The sequence below is a fragment of the Leptopilina boulardi genome, unplaced genomic scaffold, assembly GCF_019393585.1.
Source record: "Leptopilina boulardi isolate dan_hultmark-lab unplaced genomic scaffold, ZJU_Lbou_2.1 LbouV2_341, whole genome shotgun sequence".
NCBI lineage: Eukaryota > Metazoa > Arthropoda > Insecta > Hymenoptera > Figitidae > Leptopilina > Leptopilina boulardi.
The window spans coordinates 1,919,683-1,943,972 of NW_026137909.1; the positions used below are offsets into that span (position 1 = coordinate 1,919,683).

The window sequence follows — 24,290 nt, forward strand, 5'->3', positions numbered from 1 at the left end:
AGAAATGGCACGTTTTGCTTTCGCAAGGGAATGTATCAACTCATGCGGAAGTTTAAGAGAAAAAGTGACTAAATTGGTGCACTCTGACAAGCCTTATCATCAGAATATTTTTTAATTATACATTATTTTTTTTTTACTAGAATCATAACAATAATTTTTAATTGATATTGCATTGACATGAAACGATTCTACGGAAATAGTCGGAACGGTTTAAGGGTTTAAAGGACTACAGCTCTCAAGTTGTATTATTATCTTCATATTCGACACTTATGGCGTTTTATAGCAAAGGAAATCAGATTTTATTTTTACATTCTGTATGGAATCTTTTCATACTATTTTGTCCTTTCAGCGTAATTTTAAACTTTGAATCAATTTTACAAAAAAAACTCATTCAGTAAAAACATCTTCAACTAAAGTATCTACTTGAGATATATCTAAAGAAGATAAAAATTTATTTAAGTTAAACTCTAAAATGTTGGAACATTCCATCTATACAGTATGGAGCCTTTTATCTTTTAAAGTAATTTTACCAGTAATTGGAAATAATAGCGGATATGGCAAATATGATAGCAATTAAATTTTTAGTATTAGAAGAATTTATGGTCACAAACTTTATATATAAAACATGAACCTACTGCGGAGTAGAAACTTTTGTTTATAGCCAATGATACAATTGTCGTAGTAGAGAAAATACAGTCAAAATGCATATTTCCTTCTCCAATCAAAATTTCTCTTGAACTATAAAGAGATTATTCTAAAATACATAAAGATAAAGTTACAAATGTGTGTACTGTTTAAAAAACACTTTCTAGAATCTGTTCCTTATCCAATAACATTTTTTTTTGACATTTGAATTTAATTTCGAATAAGTAACAAAATATTCCGAATTTTAGGAAAATCGGTTTAAAAAATATTTACCCTTCAAAAATATAAAATGTAAAAAATTCTGAAATTAGGTGTTTTAATTTTAAATAAAATACCGCTGTGCATTGTTTTATTTCAATGACTTGAAAATAATAACACCAATGACTACTGAATAGAAAACAATTATAATTTATAAATCAGTTTTACAATATTAGTACTCAGACAGAGTAATAGAATTATGAAGAATCGATTGACAATAATAAATAGTTCAGTCTATATATATATATATATATATACAAAAACAGATAAAAAAGATATGTTAGTCTGAAGATCTAAACCAATTATTAGGAATTAATTATTAAAATTAAATTAAAGTATCAACGGATTTTCAATTGCAGACTATCGAATAAAGCCATCTTTTATAAATTAAATAATTTTGTGCTTTGACTAAAGAATTAACGTCAAAACGTAATGAAATCGAATTCTTTCCTAAACGTATAGAAAAGATTACATTTTAATGTAAGATCCATAAACGTATTGATGTTCTAAAAATTTGTATTTCTTATAGATGATTTTGCAAAGGAAACCGAAGGGAATAAATACAGTTGCATTACAAAAGAGTTTCTCCATAAAACCGTTTTCCCTCACAGTCAGTGAAGTCATAAAAAAACCAATTCAAGTAACATTGTCATTGGTGGTTTGCCCATTCTAGTAGAAATTTCTTTGCGTAAACCCTATAGAAATTGGCTTTAAATGTAAGTTTCCTTAACATTGTACCTATCCGTTTTAAAATTGAAAATTTTCGGAAGGTAGGAGTTTTGTGTAAACATGCAATTCTATTTAAGTTAATTATTAACTTGGAAAGTATAAAATCATATATTTCTGTTTTAAATATCCAAATTTTATATTGCTGAATATACTGGCTTACCACAATATTTTGCAAGTTTACACAAAAATCAAAAGTTTATTTTTATTTCATACAATATCGTCAGAAATAAACATGTAAAAATCATTGAACTTTAGACTGATACAAAAATTATTCACGCGGTATATCGACACTCAAATAAACTTTACCTCTGATATTGATATAAATGTTAAAAAATTTAATTAATCTTGTCAAAAATGTTATGGATAAATATATCCCAATTTAAACCAATTAAATATCAATATCAACTACCGACCCAAATAATACAACAAATAAAACTAAACATTTGGATATGTATACACGTGTCAACAATTTATTTTTGTAAATGCATTTTATTAAAAACATAAAATATAATGACACATAACTGTGATATAATAATAGAATTATATAATTACAACAATACTATACTAAATTTTCTTAAATATTATATTAAGTTCTAATTTTTATGTAAAAATAAAAAAATTATTTATACTCTAAACCTAACATTATTTATCCTATGATCCATAATCTGCAAACATTTTATGGATATTCTAATTTACATGAACTGGCAGATATCTTTTAGACGTTTGCAAAATTTTATAAATTTCCCGATGCTCTTACGGGTAAATTTAAAAATGAAAAACTGAAATTCCAACTTAAATACGTAATCCATTTTTTTATAATCGTTAGATGCTTGATAATATTTTATTTTTGGTGATTTTCTATAGGATTTCATTAGTTATGCCAATTAAAGTTTGTATAAAACAACAAAATAAAATTTTTATAAATAGATAATAGTCATAATATATTTTCCAAATTGCTCGAACAAAGTTACACGAAATACTACTAACTAATAAATTTTTCTTCACGTGCAAAAATTTTTTACTTTCCCTTCCGAGTTCCCTCTTCTTTATCGTCCTCTGTCCTACTTGTCGTCTCCATTTACTTGAATTCTTTAATATTATTGTTACATCTCAAATAGAGAAACAACTAACGAAATAATACTTTATTTTATTTATGGCCGCTCGGTGATTCAGTGAATTCCTGTTTCATTTACAGAGCAGAAGGCTCTGAACTAAGGGTACAGGAAAAAAAGAGAATAGTGATTAATTTTATAATTAGGTTACAATTTATTTAGACAAATATTTTTAGTTAAAACAATTCGTTCTTATAAGAGAGAGGGAATCTCGAACCAACCAATCTAGGAAATAGAGTCCAGCATTCAACTGAAATAAAGAATGCAAGGGTTACTACAAATAAACCACAAGTTTAGAAAAGTTAGGAGTGAGAATATAAAACACTTACCTTAAAATTCAGTAGTAGGTGTGTTGAAAGAAAAAGGACCACTGCTGTGTCCTTTTGTTGTCACAGGAAAAGAGCTGGTACCATCGTGAATTTATGACGTCAGGAAGGTTGACAGGCCCAAGTATAACCGCGATCCGGAGTTCTATTAGGCGTTATGGAACTCCCAATACCGAGTCTCTTCCAAAAAAAAGGAAGAATGGATAATTGCCCAATATAATGAGAAGAAAAGATCCTCGTTTAATGTAGAGGGTTTTGGCACTTGATTTTAACTTTCGTATAAGAAAATTATGCACTTGAACTAGAAGACGTCGACTGGTACCAAAAATGAGCTTGATGTTATACGTATGAAAATGATCTCAGAACTGGTCTCTCCGTGAAAATGTAGTCCTTTTATACTGAATTTTCGTAAGAGAATAGATAAAATTTTATTGTCGTATTATATATTTATCACCATAATTTTGGAAGCCAAGTTGAGTCCTTCTCTCTCAGTTGAACGTAAAAAAGGGGGGTGTGAACCATTCTAATACAAGATAGAAAGAGTACACGGGTGTTTGTCGCAAGAAAAACGCAACTGGGTATAGATTTAAGAATTCTTATAATATGAATATTAAAGTTACGGTGACGTGACATTATTACCAAATCTTTTCTGTTTATGATCGATGACCTAATCTATTGTTTCCTGAGAAACTCAGGTAGTTAATACATTGAGGAACAAACGCCTAATTCAAATTTTAAAATTATTCATAGAAAATTATTTTCGTTTGCAAACTGAATGTCTATATTTTCTTATAACAAATTTTCAAACGGAGAAAACTTCATCTATGAGGAAGCAATTTAAAAAAGTAATTCATGCTTATTGAAACAAAAAAAGCACATCCCAGCTTTTCCCTTGCATGGGTACTAACTTCTTGTTTCCAAGAATCCTGACGTTTTCCAATGTACCGTGTGGTCACATTACTTGAAAAATTCCCGCCCGTAGTACCATGCAATGTCGACAACCTCTTTTTCTCTAAATCTGACATGAAGATAAGCGCGTGAGTATTTGTGGTTTTAACAAAACGAAAAATAGTATTGCAGAGAAATAATAAAAATATATGGTGAGGTATTGCGATGAAGCCCCGTGATTAAAGCAGTACGACGCGTACAGGAAATGGACGTGCGCTGCGTAGTAGGGGGTGTTATATACGTTTAGCCAGTGCGCGATGAGGGACAACAAAGGTGAAAATTTTGCATCTGTTGGGAAATGGCAGGCTATGGAATTAGTGCGCGCAGTATGTGGCGCAATTTGATGTTGGTTTGACATCGACCTGACGTCGCATGTTGGTGTTTTGATAAAACGATATAGGCTCCAATAGAAAGGCCGTTACACAGGATCTATGAATCAGCCACTGCAAGCCATTATTCCCGCCTTCGACCAGAGCACACGCTATTTGTTATTTTACCTCTTTGGGTGATGCACTCATTAATCAACCTTCCACTCTTTTGCTCATTCTATTGAAAAAAATTTTTTTTTGTTTATTCTACAGAGTGTGTAAAAATTATTTCTTAATCGAAATATTAATGTTCAAATTTTTTTAAAATCATTAAACTTTAACTAATTTAAGACTTGAATTCAATATAAAGCAACTTAATATTTTAAACCTTTATTTTACGTTAATTTAAAATTTTTTAAATTAAATATTAAAATTTGAATTTTTTATGGTCTCTGAATTTGGGGAAAACAAAATCATTAAGTGGAGCAACAAGAGGGCTGGAAAAATTGAGATTGGATGTTTTAAGGAAGAAAAATAAAAAATGGAAGAGAGAAAGTGAGAAAAATTCCTTATGGTTGTTCTTTAAGGCCCAACCTTCTAAACAGACCTAAATAAAGGGCTTTTTTAAGATGATACAGGCAAAAGTATTATTTCTTTAATTATAATTAAAATTTTTCTCTTTTTTTTTGTTACAGTGCGAGAAGTTACATTATCTGAACTTAGGGACTCTGTGGTGAGGTTACAGGACAGAGTTAAGCTAGTGTGCAGAACGAGGGGATCACCTCCTCCAAAAGTGCATTGGCTTAAAGATGGAATACTTCTTCATCCACGAAGAGGACTTCGAGTTCAACACAAACGGTAAGTAAATTCTTAGTATATTTTAATGATGATAAAGCCATAACAATAATATTATACGAACATGAAAATCAATAATACAGATTGAGTTTCACTGATGATTCAGTTTCATTTACAGTTTTTAAATGAACGATCATTGTGATAAGAATAATCAATATGTAAATTAGCATTGTAATATTTGCAATTCTCTTCAGTAGTTAGCATATTATTAGCATTTCGATATTTCTTTTTTACTCCTGTTCGTTTGCTTTAGGTACTTAGATGTTGTCTTGATCAGATTTACTTCCTTAACTTTTTTTATGTGTCCAAAGAAATGGATTTACCTTTTCTTTTAATTCTCTGGGTCAATTTGAATTTAAAGCATAAAACTTTCTCCACATTATTTATGAAATATATAATTGCATAAATAAATTTATAAATCAATAATTATTAATCAAAGTAATCCTCGAAATTGAAACTGTCATAAAAAAAGATTTTTTATTATTTAAAAAACTGAAAAATAATCTCTCATTTATAGCAAACGATAAAGTTTTGAAAATCCTCAATATCAGAAAAAAATATTATATATTTTTATTTACATTTACCGTTAAAAATATACGAATTTTTATAAATTTTTTAAAAAGTTTTTCATGAGGGAAAGTATGTCAGGTTTAGCCTTTGAGAGCTCTTGTATGAATTTTGAAAATGATTACGCAAATTAAAATATAAAATATGTTACCAATTTAATAATATCATTTATATAAAAATATCTAAAATTTGTTGCATTGTTTAATTTTTGTTAATGTACACTATTGATAAATACTTTAACAAATTTTACTATGCTCAATAATTTTTTTTTTACAAACGAAATATAAACGGAATATATTAATTTCAAAGCTTTTAGCTCTTTTGTTTCCCTTTTACTGCATATGTTAAAATTACAATTTTAAAAGGGCTAAAAATTCTCATTTATTTATAATGTTATAGAATATTTTATATTTGACGCGTGTTTCCAACTTCCGTCTGTTTTTTGAACCGCATTTACAATATGTTCGAATGCAATATGGAATGATCAATATTTATAATATTCAGCTGGATTTATATTGCTAGTACTTGAACTATGTAAAATAATTTTACATTTTTTCCAATAGTTTATTGAAAAATTGTACAAACATTAAAAATAATATTATCAACAGTAATTAAATTCACCTCTGCTTTAAGCTGATTTCATTAAAAATTTAATAAAATATATTTTACTAATTTTCAACACCGCAATGTTTTTCCATTGCTTATTTTTTTTTATTTATAAATAAATAGTCAAAATTTTATAACCCTCGTTAATTTGTAGTTAAAAATGAATTTGTATCCTTAAAGCATAGGATTTCTAGAGATATCTTATTGCACATTCAACAGATAGTTGCAATATATCTATGCAAGATATATACATGAATTTATAAAATTTGTTACGTTGTAACAATTGGTGTAAAATATTTTAATAAGATTTTAAATAAAAATTAATAATAACTTAATTCAATGAAATAATAAATAAATACATTCAGTATACAACAGAAATGTGTTCAAGCTATGGTCAAATTCATATCGTCATTAGAAAGTATGAATCATAAAATAAAACCGTGGATCGAAATAATATAATAGTATAATAATATAATATAATAATTCATATCAAACAAAATTGACAGCTAAAATTGTATAAATTGTAAGAAAATACTGTAAAAATATGTTGCTGGAAATTGTAATATTTTGAAAATATAAAATATTTACTCAAATATTTCATCTAGAAATATTTCATAAACAAAGAATATTTTTATGAAAAATTATAATTTAATTAGAAATTTTTCTGTCTTGAAATCAAGAATTTATTAAGAATGCTATTGTAATTTCCATTTCAATCATATGATTTATAGAAGAAATATGGAAATATTTGTTGATATAAAAGACGATCATCAGGACCCTTAGATTTCTCTCGTTAATCTTTTCATATGCAAAATCAAAAATTTTCACTCGAAACAATACAAAATTTGAGTATTATTTTGTTAATATAATCGTAAGAATATATATATATATATATATATATATACAACACTTCCAAGAAATGTTGATAACGATGTAAATCACAAATTAATTTAAAAATATTAATTCAAAATAATTTAAATAAATTGAAATTAAAAGTAATAATAAATTTTTTTTTCAAAAATTGTAATTCTTTTTAGAAGATAAAGATACGTGCTACTTCATAATATTATAGTTACAAGCACGTTAGTAACTGTGAATATCTGCAGGCTTCGCATAATCGTGGCTAGCACCATATAGCACTCGAAGTGCACAAATTCCAAACTACATAAGTAAATAGCTCTAAAACAAAAGCAAGCTTTTAATGTAAATGTTTAGGCATATAAATAAATTTTCAAATTAAGTTTGTTTTGATCTTGAAAATTGTCAGAATCATAAACATAACTAAATTATAATTTTTTTTGCTTCCTAGTTTCGATAAGAATTACCCAACTTGGAAAATATGTTAGGCCCAAGATGGGAAATGTATTTAATAACAATTAATTGGCCAAAAAGTAAATTACAATTTTTGCAACTGTTTAATAGGTACAAATTATTAATTCATGAATCCTGATGACACTTATTCTTAATTTCTATTTTAAAAACTGTGTCTAAAATTTTTTTTTATTAAACTTAGTAGTATATATAAAGTTATAAACAGACACAAATCACCGCATATTAAACGGGTAAACCGCAAAATCGTGTCAATAATAATAATTAATAAGGCCTACTTTAATTAAAATTGTTTATTTGTAGAAAATTTTAATTTACAGTTAAATGGTGGAAACATACGTTCTCTTTATATAAATGCATTAATTATTATCAAATAGACAAAAACATTATTATTATAAATTATGATTCTTATAAAGATTAATATCATTCTAATTATATAGATTAATTATCGAAAATTGTACCGCTGTGTTATGAATGCGTTTCCTTATACCGGAACGACAATGTAATCATTCACAATCGCAGTTTGGAAATTATCCAATATCCCGCAAACAGAGAAAATAATAATAATAATGAACAAATATATTAATACAAGTAGGTAGTTTGATTAAGGGGATTCAGTGCCAATACTAATTGGTGCAATAAAGCGTTATAGTGTAAAACGAGGACAATATTATCAATTTTAAACATAGTTAAATACAAATAACAGAATTTTACAATTTCCAAAAATAAAATAACGTTAAAGGAAAAATTCTATTTAACAGCATGTGATTGTTAGGTTTGAAATTTTAATTCGACAACTTTTTTCGTAAAAAACTGAATGGATTGATTTGGGTTTATTGTTCATGTTTATTGCACTCTCATTCTTACTTACACTTTCACTAAAATTATTTTTTACACTTTCACTCTCACTTATATAGACTCAATTTCACTAATTTTTTTTTCTACACGCGTACTTATACTAGATAATAAAATTAATAACATAATTACATTTTTTTTAAAAATTATATTTGCTATATTGGATCCGCCATTTTGAATTTTCAAAAACCAACTTCAAATTCGTAATCAGCGACCCCAAAAACCCTTGAGTAAAAAGTTTCAGGCAAATCTGATCAAATTTTTAGAAAATCGTCCGACATTTTGAATCCGCCATTTTTAATTTTTGAAAATTAACTTCAGATTCATCATATTCGTAATCAGCGACCCCCAGAAGACCTTAATATACCTTGTCTGAATAATTCAACTAATTTTTGAAGCTTTAACAACAACAATTATATTTTTTTTTGTTTGCCTTTTTTTATTTCAGGTGCCATATTTATCGTCCATATTTATATTTTCAAAAACGGCAAATGAAACTAGACATCTTAAGCTACAATTTCATGTATCGTATGATTTTTTAATATCAAACTAATTTTGGGCAATAGGGTCGTTGCTGCATATTATTCTGCAAAAAATATACTATTTGGAATTTCTTTGCAACTTTACAAATCTATAAGATGAAACAATTTTTGACTTATTTTTTGATCGTGTTCTTGGCATATATGAAAGCTTGACAAATCAGAAAAATATTTTCTTATTTACTTCACTTTTCATTCCATACACATGTCTTTTACGTGAATCACATAAAGCTTCATGTAATTTTTCATCGTCAAAATAATTTTAAAAATAAATTTTCCAATGTCAATTTTACACAGCTTTTTAATTTTAAATATTTTTTTTTTCCGCTCTACGAAAGTATAGCAAAAGCAAACGATTTTCATCTTGTCTTTTTGCATGACCTTTTACATTTTTAAAAGAGAAAATATTTTACATAAAAAATGTATGTGTATAAAAATTGTATACGACAAAGGAAAAGTAGATAAAAATATAGAGATAATATAATGTAAAATAATATTTGGAATAGTTTTACGCCAAATACATTTAAAAAAGAAAAATAAGAAAAAATACAAAGTATTTTACATTTACTTATTAAAAAAATAAAAAAAAACTTTTTTAATTTTTTTCTTCCAATTAAAATGACATAACGTTTCACAAATTGAAGAATTTTCTTATATTTTACTCGTTTGTTGGCCCAAATCGGTCCAAGAAAAAGTTTCCAAAAAATATCATATTATCATATTAAAAGTTTTTGAAATCACGGGAACTAATTTTGAGGTCAGATTTAAAAAACTCAAATTAGCGGACCCAATATGGCGGAAAATTTAAAAATTGATTCGATTCGTTCAAAATTCGTTACACTCGGGTGTTTTTGGAGTCGATAAATTCAAATTTGAGGTCAGATTTAACGAATTCAAAATTTGGATTCATAGTATACTCAAAAACGTCCGAGTATCGAAATTTGAACGAATCGAATCAATTAAAAAATTTTTCACCATATTGGGTCCGCCATTTTGAATTTTTTAAATTTGATCTCAAATTCGGATTCAGCGACACCAAAAACTACAAAGGAACTATTTTCATGCAAATCTGGTCAATTTAAAAATTTTTTTGGACGCCATATTGGGTCTGAAAATTTGAATTTTACAAATCTGACATCAAATTCGTATTCAGCGACCTAAAAAACGTAAATATATTCATTGACACTTAAATCGAATTATGTTTAGTATTTTTTTTTCTAAGGTGGACACATATATGGCCAAAATCACAAAGGTGGCACGACTTTTTTCTGGACATATATATGGGCCATGGACTGTCAAGGGGTTAAAAAAGAAAATGTAAAAATTTAAAGATAAAAATCCTGAAATCCAATTTTTAACATTCAAATACTATTTTCTAAAAAAACGAATAGATAAAACATTTTATTTTTGTAAAAATCTTAGAATAGTGTCTAGATTAAATATAATATGTATGTAAAGACAGTTTTGTCAAAGCACTTTTGGCTTAAAATGTATTACAATCCAATGTACTACATTTTCATATAGACCATATATATTCAATAAAAAAACTCAGTAAACTTTCAAATCCTTTTTACAAAATTTATTTTTATTCCATATTTAAGAACATGGAAATGTTAGATCATATGATTCTACTTTTATATAATCTCCGTACGTTCTTTTTTTTTTGTAAAATACTTGAAGGATAAAGATTGAAAATTTCTGAAGAAATCTAAAATAATTTTTTTCACACTTTTTTTATTTATTTTGTGTAAAAACTAAAAAACAGCAAAAATAATCAAAAAATTTTAATTTTTTAAAAATTTACAAAAAAAAGTAAATTAAATGAAAATTAGACATTATTTTCCTATAATAGTAAATTTAAACGAGTTTTTTAAAAATATTTTTTTGTTCACATAAAACAGAATGTAATACTTGTGAGAATAAACTTTGGTTCAATAAAACGAAGAGTTCTTTTGCCATCACGCCTGCAAATTTTAAAAAATCATAAAATTGAAAAATGGAGAAAACGCGCTTTATATATTTTCAGTCGAAATATGTTCTTATACGTTATACTTTTATCCAAAGAGTACTTACTATACACTTCAGCAATATAATTTCAATTTTGATATATATACATATGAGTGTATGCAAAAATTCCGAAATATATTTTGGAAATATTGCTTTAATGTTTAAACGTAATTTTATAATCTAAAAAATCTACAATAAATTAAAAAAAAACACATTTTCTTGCACTGTTTACCATCAACAAATTTAAATTTCTGTTTGAAATTTTGTCTTGCATAAACTTTTTCTAATGAAAGTTTACAGATAAAATATAAAAGCCTCTATTCGTAGCAGGATTCGTTTCTCTCATTCTAGAGTTCTTTATTTTCTCTACTTTAAACTTAAATATCTAAAAAAAGAAGTCGAGTTTCTATCTTGAAATGTTCAACTTAATTTAAATTTAACATCCTTAATTTCAAGCAATTTTCGAAACAAAAAGGAAGAAACCAAATAGTAAATTTTTTTTTACTAAATAAACAGTTTGTGATTTATTTTAAAGATACAAAAACAGTATTACACATTTAAATGGAAAATATCTACGGTTTCATGGTAACCGGATTAAACTTATTTGTTTTAAAATAGAAATCTTTGAAAATTAATTAATATATAATTATTTACTATTCAATAATACAATACTTGATAACGATGATTTGATATGACGAAAAGTGATCGCACGGTTTAAATAAAAATGAATTGACACTTAAAAATTCTTTTTGATTATGGTTCTAAGATGAATAAAAAACTTTTCTCAATAGGTTTTAAAATTAGCTTACGTGCCCAATTTAAAACAAATTGAGTTTTAAATATTTAAAAATAGTGTTTTATGAGGAACCAGAATTTATTTAATGTATACTTATATGCGTATAGATAATAGTTGTTTTAGATTTGGGTTTATATAAATTTATAAACAATAGTTATTTTCTTGTTTTGTTTTTATATTTATGCATTAAGAGTGTCGAACGGTATCTGAAATTCTTTGGCAAGAAGAGAGCTTTAATTATCGCTCTGAACGTGAAATAGTATTGATTTTAAAATACTTTTTTCTCAAAACACGAACACTTTTAACAAAATCAGCCAAAATCCTCATCTTATAAATTTCCTAAATCCAAAAGACTGTAAGAATCCATAGAAAAACATGGTTGCAAAACAAAAAGTAGAAAAGTAATCTAATAACAGCTGGGACTTTGTGCGCCCTGCATGCTGCTGCCATCTGACGGCGGCAGAAGGTAATGTACCTGTCATTATATTTATATAAGATAAGGATCTCTAGCTGCTTTTGAAAAAGTGTTCGTCTTTCGAGAAGAAAGTATTTTAAAATCAATGTTTATCATTTTCACGTTTAGTGTCGTTTTTATAGAGCGATTATTAAAGGTCCCTTCTTGCCAAAAAATTTCAGAGACCATTCGACTCTCTTAAATAAATATTGTTACTCTGAAAATCGTTCTTTTAACATTATAATTTAATTTTTTTAAATTGGACACAAACACAACAGCAATATAATTATTTATATGTAAAATTGAAAATAAGTAATTATTTTATCATTTATTACAGTATTTATTAGATTAAAAAAATTCTGATTCCCCATGAAACACTGTTTTTATATAAAAACTCAATTTTATTTAAATCGGGCACGTAAACTGATTTTAAAAACTATTGAGAAATGTTTGTTATTCATCTAAGAATCATAATCAAAAAGAATATTTAAGTGCCAATTCATTTTTATTTAAACCACCTTCTGGCGCACCGTGTTAAGTGATGAGAATTTTTAAAACTGACATCAGATTCATGATCAGAGATCCCAATAATCCCCGAATAACATATTCTGAACGAATTCGTTGAAACGAAAAAAGTCTGACATATTGGATTCGCTATTTTGAATTTCTTAAAACTGACTTTAAATTCGACCCCAAAAACTTTTGTGTAACAAATTTTAAATTGAATTTAATTTGATTTTTTTAATTAATATTTTTCAACATTTCTTCTCAAATGTGATGATTTCTAACCTTAGAACCAATATAAAAAATACATATTTATTTTTTTCATAGTTTTAATAAATTTTCGTAATTCTATTTCAATCGTTGAGTATATTACTTGGACAGCTTTACTTATGAGATATAAAACTGAACTTTAAAAATAACGTAGATACACACACTTAATTCACTGATTTTGTGTACAAGACACAAACAATCGTAGATTGATTTCTTGATTTACCACGTGTACAGGAGATAGAAACCTTACCTGAAATATAACTGGAATGTTCAAAAAATAGTGTCGATGACATAAGCGCATGCTTATATATTAGAGATAACTAAATAATTTTTGTAAAATGTAAATAAATTTTTTTTGTAATTTTTTTTTTATTTTTGTAAATAAATAATAATTGTAAAATTATTTACTTTCTATTGTGTTGTTACGTCCAAAAATGTTACATAATAAACTTTAATTTTGACATTTTTAAATCTGGACTCGCGTCCTCTACATTGGGAATACTTTGATTCAAATATTTCTTTACTAACAGAAAAATAGTGAATTTAAAAGAAATTAAATTTCATTACGTACTCCTTATAGAAACATCGTAAACTACCAACTTTATTAAGACAGAAATAATGCCATTTTTTAGAAAATACATCCGAATGATTGTTTATTACATAATTAATTGTTCAACAATATTTTAAATCAACTTTTATTATCTTTGAATGTTATCAGATTGTGTCGATTGCTTTTAGGGTGTAATTTAATAAAATTTGGTGTTTATAGTATCCTTGTCAATTTCGATATTATTGCTCGCAGTACGCTTTATGGTCACGTAATATCGTGAATACTTGCGATAGAACACGTCTACCGCTATTTCGAATTTCCTACCTTAGATATCATTGGAAGCAGCATTGACTCTTATTATTTTGTTTTTTTTCTCCTCCAACAATTCCACATTTAAGAACTTAAAAAAAATTACAAAAATTAAATAATGTAATTTATTGTATGTGAAAATAAGAGTTGTCTTTTGTGATACACAGAAAAAAAATGTTGCCAACAAAAAAAGAGCATTTCCATTCAGTAATGATTGAATGAAGTATAATTGTATGATGATGATGATGTCTATTAGTAAATGAGGGAATCATTCAAAATGTTTGAAAAATGATTGAAGCATACCGAAGTACACTGTGATAACTGCAAACTCGCAATCTGTACTAAAGGTGACTGAGCAGCAGCAAAGCTACGAGAGCTTTGATGTCTACATGAAGCGAGAGGTTCTCTCTCAACGTGCCACAGATGAGAAATGAGGAGAAAAATATCTCTGTCGCTCAAGCTCTGTACATCCCTCGTTCCTCTTTAAGAGAGAGATTTTTACCAGCTTTAGAGCTTAGGTCCTCTCTTTGAACCATAACCTTTCACAGTTATCGTGTTGCGGTTCATGCAATTAGTTTAAAAGCTCGAAGTTCTCTGTAATAGACTTGGACGAACCACAAAAACTTTTTCGCAAGCAAAGTAACCTCGGAAATCATGGAAATTTTTACTCTATATTTGGAAACTTTTTTAAATTCGTTTTAATTTTCCCAATGGGTCAGTTATCTAAAAAAAAATTTTTTAACTTAACGAACTTAGTTTTAATCAAAAATGATTACAGTACTTAAATAAAAGAGTAAAATACATTCTCGTCTATTTTACCTTTAACTATTATTCTCAATTCGCTTTTTACTTTGGTCGTAATTCCATGATTTTACAGAGATAAAGTCACGCAATTCTTGAGAGTTGCCATTTTATTACTCGATTTCTTTAACCAAAATCATTCTCAAAATCATCAAGTGGCAGTTTTAGTGGCTGTTTCAAAAGTATAATAAAAGATCCGCATATATCGCTACCGAGAGATCTCAATTGCGTTTACATTAGCTAAAGAAGGCAAATTTTCATCCTACTTTCATTTCACAAATGTCATATTTTCCTCCTCACTTTTTATCGTCTTTTTCTTTTCGTCGAATAAAAGTTTCCTCACTTTGAAATATAACCGGAAGGATTTCGGGCAATAAAATTTTAACAAGTTAACTATTGAACAACTGCCAACTTTCGCGAGATGATTGCTTTCTATAAATCATCTCCGAAAATTCTGTTATCTTCTGTAGGAGATAAAAGATTACATGTTACATAGTTGTACCACACATTACGAATGAAAACTATATTATATCAGTTTTAAAATCTTATCGAAACAAATAAGTATATTTTTAGCTTCTAATGGTTCATATTTAAAGAAAATACGTTTTGTTTACAAACTATTAAAGTTTATAATTCTTTTGATAAATTTTTTTTCAGCCTTTATACGCAAGAAGAGGAGTTAATAACCGAGTTGAAGAAAATTATTTAAAACATGTAGAAAAATTATTCGTAGGATTTTGTTCATTGCTTGTATAGTAGCAATATGTTTAATAATGAAACAAAATAAGAAATTTAGAAATATTTTATTAGCTCTCCCTGCATAAGGCAGGATTCACGACTTCCGTATATCACAATTCTTACCCTAATTACATGTAAGTCTTATCTAATTCCATTCTTAACCTAACCCTTTCCCAGCCAATCTCCATCCATTAACACTTCATTCCATCTGTTTCTTAATCTTCACATAATACATTTTTTCCACTGATTCATTCGAATCATTCTCTTCATTTACCTTGCACATTCCGCTTCCCTCTAAAACTTTTGGCCTCTTTTCCATTCACTTTCTATCTTGCGCTCATTTCGTAAACTATGGATACTTCTCTTGTATCCTCTCTCTCCATCCATCTCATACCATTCACCAGAAAACATTCTTAACCCCTCCATAACCTACTTCCTTTTCTTCCTTCATCCCACGCATTCTCTACCAGCAACCACCTCAACGTTTTTTCCCTTTACGTTTTATCCTCCTCAATCCATACCAGACTCTCCATTAACTCCCTCTTTAATCTCATTCCTTCTTTCATTTCTTCCTAACTTTCTAATTCCACCACTTATAACTTTGGCTTTCCCTTATCCACTCATCTCATCGATTTTACTATCCTAACATTAACCCTTATCCCAATTTTTATTAATAATTTTTCTATTTCTCAATAACCCTCCTTCAACATCCTCTAATTATAATGTTTTATTAAATTATTCTTCGCTTAATCTAATATTCTCACACAATATTTGCTCAAATTGTTTCTCGAAACAATTTCTTAAATTATTATTTGTAATAAAACTCAAAATTAAAATTTATTCGTGTAAGAAAATTGAAATAAGATTCAAAATAATGATTAGATCACAGCAAAGAATTAAATACTTACGTTTATTAAAACAAAATGAACACAGTTAAATTCCAATTAAAACGCAATATAATTTATTAACTTTGTCAAAATCTTTGGTGGTTTCAATTTACTCGCGGTCATAACGAAAAATCCGTCCTCGCTCTTACACATTCGCTAACTAATCCCTGTCTTTACGCAATTAATAAAAGAATCCATTCAAGAATAAGTCACGATGAATTGCAATGAGTCTATTAAGTTGCGAAATTGATGGGGACAATTTCGCTAAAGCTTAATCGAATAGAAAATGCAATATCGCAGATTATTTCCAAATGAGTTCTATCCTGTCGTATACTGATCAATCAATAGCAAAACAAAAAAATTTAGACCATACGCATATAAAAACAATAAAAATGAAATTAATGTCGGATAGTATACTTTACGAATCAGGTTAAGGAAAGAAAGATCGGTGCACCACGATGATTGGATGACGGAAGTGGATGCTGGCCAACGGCTTGAAACGGGTGATTCCTCCTCAAGGTGGATGGCCGAAGAAACCCTCGTCGTGTCGGAGTAGAACGGCAGCGAAGCAAACCTCAAAATGTTGTGGGCTCAGAAAGGCTCGCTCAAAATTAATCAGCGAAACACAGTCGCTAAAATCCAAATTCCGGAAAGCACTATTTCGGCTATTCCTCGTACTCCACAAACGAGTGGAAGTCACAATAAGTACATTTACACGCGGATCCGCGCAAGTTAAAATAAACGTCGACGTTTAAAAATGTATCAAGTACAAATTAACAGGTTAAAATTTCATAAGAGTTGAGAGTTCAAGGGTTTATAGAATTGTGTGCTCTCTCTCGATTTTCCCGTGGATCCCCACCAGGTCGCCCTCTCGTCACGTCAAAATTCCAGCCCATGATTTTAATTGGGCCCACCATTTCCCGACTGATCCCCTACGAGCAATTTTCAAGCCTGCGAGATCCATACCAGGAAAACACATTCAAATCCCGCCGCCTGGGATGCCAATTTTAGAATGAATATATTTATTTAACATTATTTACTTGCTGGGTTTTTCCAACCTTTTTTTCGTCAATTTCCCTCACTTCGTGAATTTCCCTTCATTGAAGGACTTCGACTCAGTGACGTCACCGGGAGGGAATGTAACTTTCCCTCCCGCTAGTCGGAAAAGACATACTTTTCTCCCGCTACACAGGTAAGAAATGTTGTACTTTCGGTGCGTGTGTTAAAAAAAATATTTTTTTATTTAAAAGAGTTACAAAATGGCGGAGTTACAGCCGTTCTTCGAAGATGGTTTCTATTGGAGGGGCTTCACTGCACGCATCATACAAGTTGCAAAAGTTAATCTGGAACAAAATAAAAATTGTTTTCTTAATTTACATTAGAATAGCTATAGAAATACGTGGTCGATTTTAAAAATATTCATTTTTGTTAAATTGGCGAGCTTTGGAAATTACAAGTAGATTTTTCGACCAAAAAATCGGTACTTTTTCGTCCCTAAAAAATATAAATTTTATCATATCGAAAATCGGCCACGTATTTCTGTGACGAATGTTTTTTTTAAAGATATGATAAAAATTTTTATTGAAAAAAATGAAAATTAATTGAGTTATACTGCGTTCAGATTTAAAAAATCGTGTTTCAAGAAAAACGCGTTTAAAATTTCGACATATATTTAATGCATGAAAAAATAATAAATATAAATACTAAACATTTTTTACCACTAATCTGCTATTTAAGGATCATATAACTGACCTTCTAATGACATCTTTTAGTGAATTAGAAAAGTTCAAAGTTAAATTCAAAGGTATTATGTGGACCCAAAGAGCAGATAACAACTTACCACAGGTAGTCGGTTTGGAGCAGCTGGAATGGCTTTGGAAGGAATGCAAAATTTTAAGGAAAAAATTTTCCGATCGATGTAAATCTTTTTGTCCCTTATTCTAGAAAGTTCAAAGAATTTTTTAAGCCAAAGAAAAAATTTTCGATTTTTTGAAAATTTTACAGTGGTGTAACCTCTTAAGATAGAGAAAAAAGGTTGAAATTTAGGGTTAAGAAAGCGAAATGTAATGTGAAATAAATTCATGACACAAAATAACTTAAATGTATACGACACTAAATTCTACTTTACATTAAGATCTGTTCGAAAAATTTATGTCTTCCAAAATTTTTAATCTTTTTGAAGCAGTTATTAAGAAATTTATTTTAACTCGTAAGTAGTTTTGTAGAAAATTAAACATACAATCTCATTTTAATGCCTCTTTGTTGGAAAAATAACGTACAAGTTACTATAATAGATAATAAATTCAACTGAACCTTACATATTATATTAATGAAAGTAAATAAGTACAGTTGAATTAAGTACCTTAGCGATAATTTATTATTCCTTGATGAAGAATTACTTTATTATTATGTATTTAGTGTTGTGGTAATTTCTGCTTACGTGGCTTTCTAAACTAACAATTTGCTCCATCTACAGTAAGTACTCGTATTCCCATTGCGCTTTCTGCTCTATTGCTATATGTGACTGAAACAAATGCCTTACCCAAGCATCGCCGTGCACAATATTTACTCGCAAACGACTCAACTGGCCCTTGTTTAGATACTCGGGAAGCAAATGGAACTTCCTGGAGACAAAACAGGCGGAAGAACAAAACGCTTCCGTCTGCTATTTGTTAGTTTTGAAGACCATTGAATAACGTTGACCCAGCGATACACAAAATCTCAAATACTTATTGTAAAATAAACTATAACTAAAAATAAGTAATTCATTAGAATTATTTTATCTTAATTCGACTAAAAATTAATTATAGAAATAAATCTAATTTAAACCAGAAGATATAAAATATGCATTATTAAGTCATTGTTCATTAAAACTTTAATCAAATAAAAGAGTGAAAATCTGAGTGCTTAATAGACGAGGAAAATATTTTTAAAATATATTGCAAATAGTGGATCAAACGTAAATAGTTTATTGTTGATCAATAATTCGCTCTTAATTTTATTATATATTAGCTTTTTTTAAAAACTGGAGTTCAGAGACATCGTAAATGGAACGGAAAAAGGGTTAATATTGCAAAATACTATGACTAAAATACTAGAACCAATATTAAAAGTAATAAAAAATATCTGAAACTTATGAACATTTTTTTTATTTTTTTATATTTAAAAGCAACTAACTTGCAACTGGTAGATCGTAAAAGGTTCATGAATAGTCTGATCGGTGAATTTTTAAAGCATCTACAAATATATCGTCCTATAACATATTAAAATCATAACTTCGTTAGAAGTCACATTTAAACATTTTTTATATCATTGAAATGAATATGTTATGTGTTGAGTTAAGAAAGGTTACAAATAGATCTATTTTTGAATTTTAAAAACGCCTAGATAATAAAGTATTTAGAATTGAATTATCTTCATAAAAATAAATAAATAAAAATTTCCCCTTTCACAAATTTTTCTTTGATTATTTAATATTCCATTCATAAAATTTACGCTATTATACAATTAAGCTACTCTAAATCTATCATTATAAAATAAATAGTATACATAGAGTTATTTATTCCAAAACTATTATTTTCAATTAAATAAATTAACAAATTATAAAAATTATGTGTACACAGGCCTTTCAACATATTAAATTAAAAATAAATTATCAGCGTGCGCCAGATCAATAACTCAATATTTTAATAAACACAAAGAAAGGATAATGATTAGCAATTAAATAAAAGGGAAAAATCAGTAAATTAGAAAAAACAACAATCAATTGACTAATCAAAAACTTTTTAAGGTAATGGTCGAAAAACATAAAAAGAGAAAATTAATAATTTTCAGAGCAAAAACAAATATTAATTGGAAAAAGGGTCAATGAACAAATTCATACATTAAATAAATGGAAAAATATAATTTAAAGAGGTTTGAATGAAAGATTACAATGGAAATTTAATTATTGCAACAAATAAAAGTAAATGCTTTTTCCAATAAAAACCCACAATTTTCATAAAAAAACCACATATTTATTTTGAAATTATTTTTTTAAATAAAATTTTTATTTATAAATATACTACACGATTTTGATGAAACAAAGCATTTCCCGACGCATAAGATGAAATAGTCTCTCCTTTAGAAAAATTTCGGCCAGGTTGTGAATGAGTAAAATGGCTTTACAAAAACAAAACACTACACAAAAGAAACACTGTTTTTATTTGTTATAGTTGTTTACGGAATTAATATTATACTTGAAGTTGCTGAAAAAATTATAGACACACAGAAGCACCATTGCGTCATTTGACATATCACTTATAATATCACGAAAAACATTAACAATTTCATTGAATTTTATGTTTTTTATTACAAAAAACCAAAACGCAATAAAAAATAATGTTATTTAGACTAAAAATCACTCAAAATTAAAGAAAATAAACGACGTGTAGGCTGACATACGTGAGCACTTTAAGGCGTTGTCTACCATCTTGAAAGAACTTATAAAATTTCGTCAAATCCTATTTTAGTATGATTTTTATTCTTGTGGTCCTGCATCACTTATTTCCATTCACGTGATATCAAATAATTATATAATTTGACAATTATCAAAACTCAACATATTAAGTTACTCCACAGTTAGTACAATTATAATTATAATAATTATTAGATAATGTAAATAATAATTATTATATTAATTATTGTTAGTACAATTAATAGCACAGTTATAATTCTGATTAGATCTCGCAAGATATGATCGAGTGTCTGCGATCTGGTTTGTCACAGAAATCAAATATTTCTCAAAAAGAACCTCGAGATGAGAGATATAGATATCTGAGATATATTGAACTTGGAGATAATTTATTTTGATCAGAGAAAAATTCCAATGATTCAAAACTTCTTTTGCTTCCATTGAGTCAATAAATTGATTCCATTTCGAAAATCGTGAAACGGTTGTTCCGTTCAATCAAAATGTAAGTTTAATGAATTGTAGTTCATAATAAAAAAGTTATGAAAAAAGTAATGAATAAGTAAAAAGGTATCAGTTTTTTAACTTTTCGCCTGTTAAAATCGAACAAAAAATGTTACATCTCTTCTTATGATTTAAATGTCACGTCACCGTAACTTCAATATTCATATTATAAGTATTCTTAAATCTATACCGAGTTGCGTATTTCTTGCGACAAACACCCGTCTTTTTGTTACGCATCTAAATACTTTTCTCTTAAATGTTAAATTTCCGCCCTTTTGTGGCGCAACTAAACATCTTTCTTTTATATATAAAAGACCCCTGCGTTTTGTATTCTTCTACGTCTATATACTGTACTTCTAAAACATACAAATAAAAGCGAGAAATCTTTTATGACACTAGAAGAGCTCACACCCCCACGAAACAAAATGTTCTCTTTCTAATTTTCCCTATGTGCTAAAATTAGACGATGTAATAAATGCTCTCTATCTAATTTTCCTATGTGACGAACCCCTGTGGTATCACCACATTAGAAGAGCACAAACACTCTTCTACAGCTGCGAATAACCGTAGTCGTACTCTTTCTATCCTGTATTAGAATGGTTCACACCCCTCCTTTTAACGTTCAACTGAGAGAGAAGGACTCAACTTTGGCTTTCAAAATTAGGGTGAAAAATATATAGTACGACCAGTTCTGAAATCATCTTCATACGTATAACATCAAGCTCATTTTTGGTACCAGTCGACGTCTTCTAGTTCAAGTGCATAATTTTCTTATACGAAAGTTAAAATCAAGTGTCAAAACCCTCTACAGTAAACGAGGATCTTTACTTCCTATTACATATATTGGGCAATTATCCATTCTTCCTTTATTTGGAAGAGACTCATTATTGGGAGTTTCATCGCGCCTAATAGAACTCCGGACCTGCGGTTATACCTGGGCCCGTCAACCTACCTGACGTCATAAACTCACGCTGGAACCAGCTCTTTTCCTGTGACAACAAAGGACACAGCAGTGGTCCTTTTTCTTTCAACACACCTACTACTGAATTTTAAGGTAAGTGTTTTATATTCTCACTCCTAACTTTTCTAAACTTGTCGTTTATTTGTAGTAACCCTTGCATTCCTTATTTCAGTTGAATGCTGAACTCTATTTCCTGGATTGGTTGGTTCGAGATTGCCTCTCTCTCATAAGAACGAATTGTTGTAACTAAAAATACTTGTCTAAATAAATTGTAACCTAATTATAAAATTAATCACTATTTTCTTTCTTTCCTGTACCCTTAGTTCAGAGCCTTCTGCTCTGTAAATGAAACAGAAATTCACTGAATCACCGAGCGGCCATAAATAAAATAAAGTATTATTTCGTTAGTTATTTCTCTATTTGTGACGTAACAAGAACTTGTGTTATTAATATAAAGTTTTATAATTGACTGACTAGATTGTCTTATCATGTTTTCTCCTGTTTCATTCATGCTTAATCGTTAAAGACCTCATATTGATAGCGCTCGTCATTCCACCCTCGTCAAACCTTCTATTTTCTTCCCCACACTCCACTAAAAGTTTCAGATACTTAAAAATTTTAAACGCACAAATTATAGTTAGTATTTTATCGATCAGCTCAGTTTCTCCTTCCCCTTAATTATTCGAACCTACTTATTTTCCGCCCCTTTCTCTACCTCTTGCTAACTACATACTCCAGTCATGGCACCCTTCCTCCTTCTAACATTACCCTCCTTTAGCTCTTTCTGATAGCGTCTTCTCTAAGACTGCTATCTCCAGTTTCGAAAGGATTGTACTTGGTGAATACATTCGCCCTTTTCCAGCCTAATTGTTTTTTTACTCTTTTCTCTCATTTTTTCCCCTGTATCGACACATAAATTCTTGAATAGAGATTACGAGTATCAAAGCTGTAAAAAGAGAAATTATTGCTGTGCATTTAATTAAATTTTAATATAAAGTATTTTCAATTGATTCTTATTTAATCTATTTTAGTAGAGGAATTATCTGGACCTTTTTTTATGATAAAATTAATTCAATTCAGAAAATTTGATTTTTTCATGTAATATTAAATAGTTTATTAAATTATGAAAAATTCAAATGTGAGATTTATTTCGAAGGACAAAAAGTTTTTTAAAACTAATTTTAATATTTTATTTTCTTTGATTGAATAATGATAAGTATTTTAATTAAAAACCTTTTTTGACAAGATTGATAATTGTGAATTTAATGTATTTAGCCTCTTTTAATATTTAACTTAGTCCCATTTTCTACTTTGGAAAATGTTCTCTTTTCCATCTTATAAATAACGATTTATATAAATTTAATATAAATTTATTTACCCTATAAAGAAAGACCTATCCATTCCTAAAAATCAAGGATTTCTCTCTGATTTCTCTGTTTATCTCTAAAATTAAAAAATTAATTAATTTCCCGATGTTAACATATTCTTTAAAGTCTAGGAGCTCTTCTACTATGTAATCAAGGTCGACTTTGATTATAAATCTTGAGAAACATTAAAAATTATAAACAAATTAATTCAGGAAAAAAGTTTAATAATAACAATAATAATAAAAATACTGATGAGGCAAAATAATGTTACGTCTTTGAGAACATTAATATGTAAATTTTATATATTTTTAAACACTTTTTGGTATTACCATAAAGTTTGAATTCTTTTCTACACAATGCACATATTATATTAAGATTATATTATGATTAAATAAAAAAATTTGAAGTTTTTGAAACTTGATACATTTTTCTTGTTTTGAAGGTTTGTGTTTAACAGTGGGACATCTATTATTAAGAACTGAATAATTATTTCAATAATAATATTCTGCTTCATACTTTGTAAATATATATTTTTTGCATTAAATAACCTAAAAAGTAAAAACAATTTAGATGCAAAATTTGAATAGTCGTTCTCTTATCAAGTGTTACTTTTTT

The 24,290-nt window shown here is 28.1% G+C and overlaps 1 protein-coding gene across 1 annotated transcript in view; it reads left to right on the forward strand.

The window, feature by feature from the left end:
* The window catches only part of LOC127285722 (protein vein), a 533,094-nt gene that overhangs the window by 355,265 nt on the left and 153,539 nt on the right, over nt 1–24,290 (forward strand). The window contains exon 2 of the mRNA XM_051311860.1: nt 5,022–5,184. Coding sequence (XP_051167817.1) covers nt 5,022–5,184 — 163 coding nt within the window. The remainder of the gene's footprint in view (nt 1–5,021; nt 5,185–24,290) is intronic.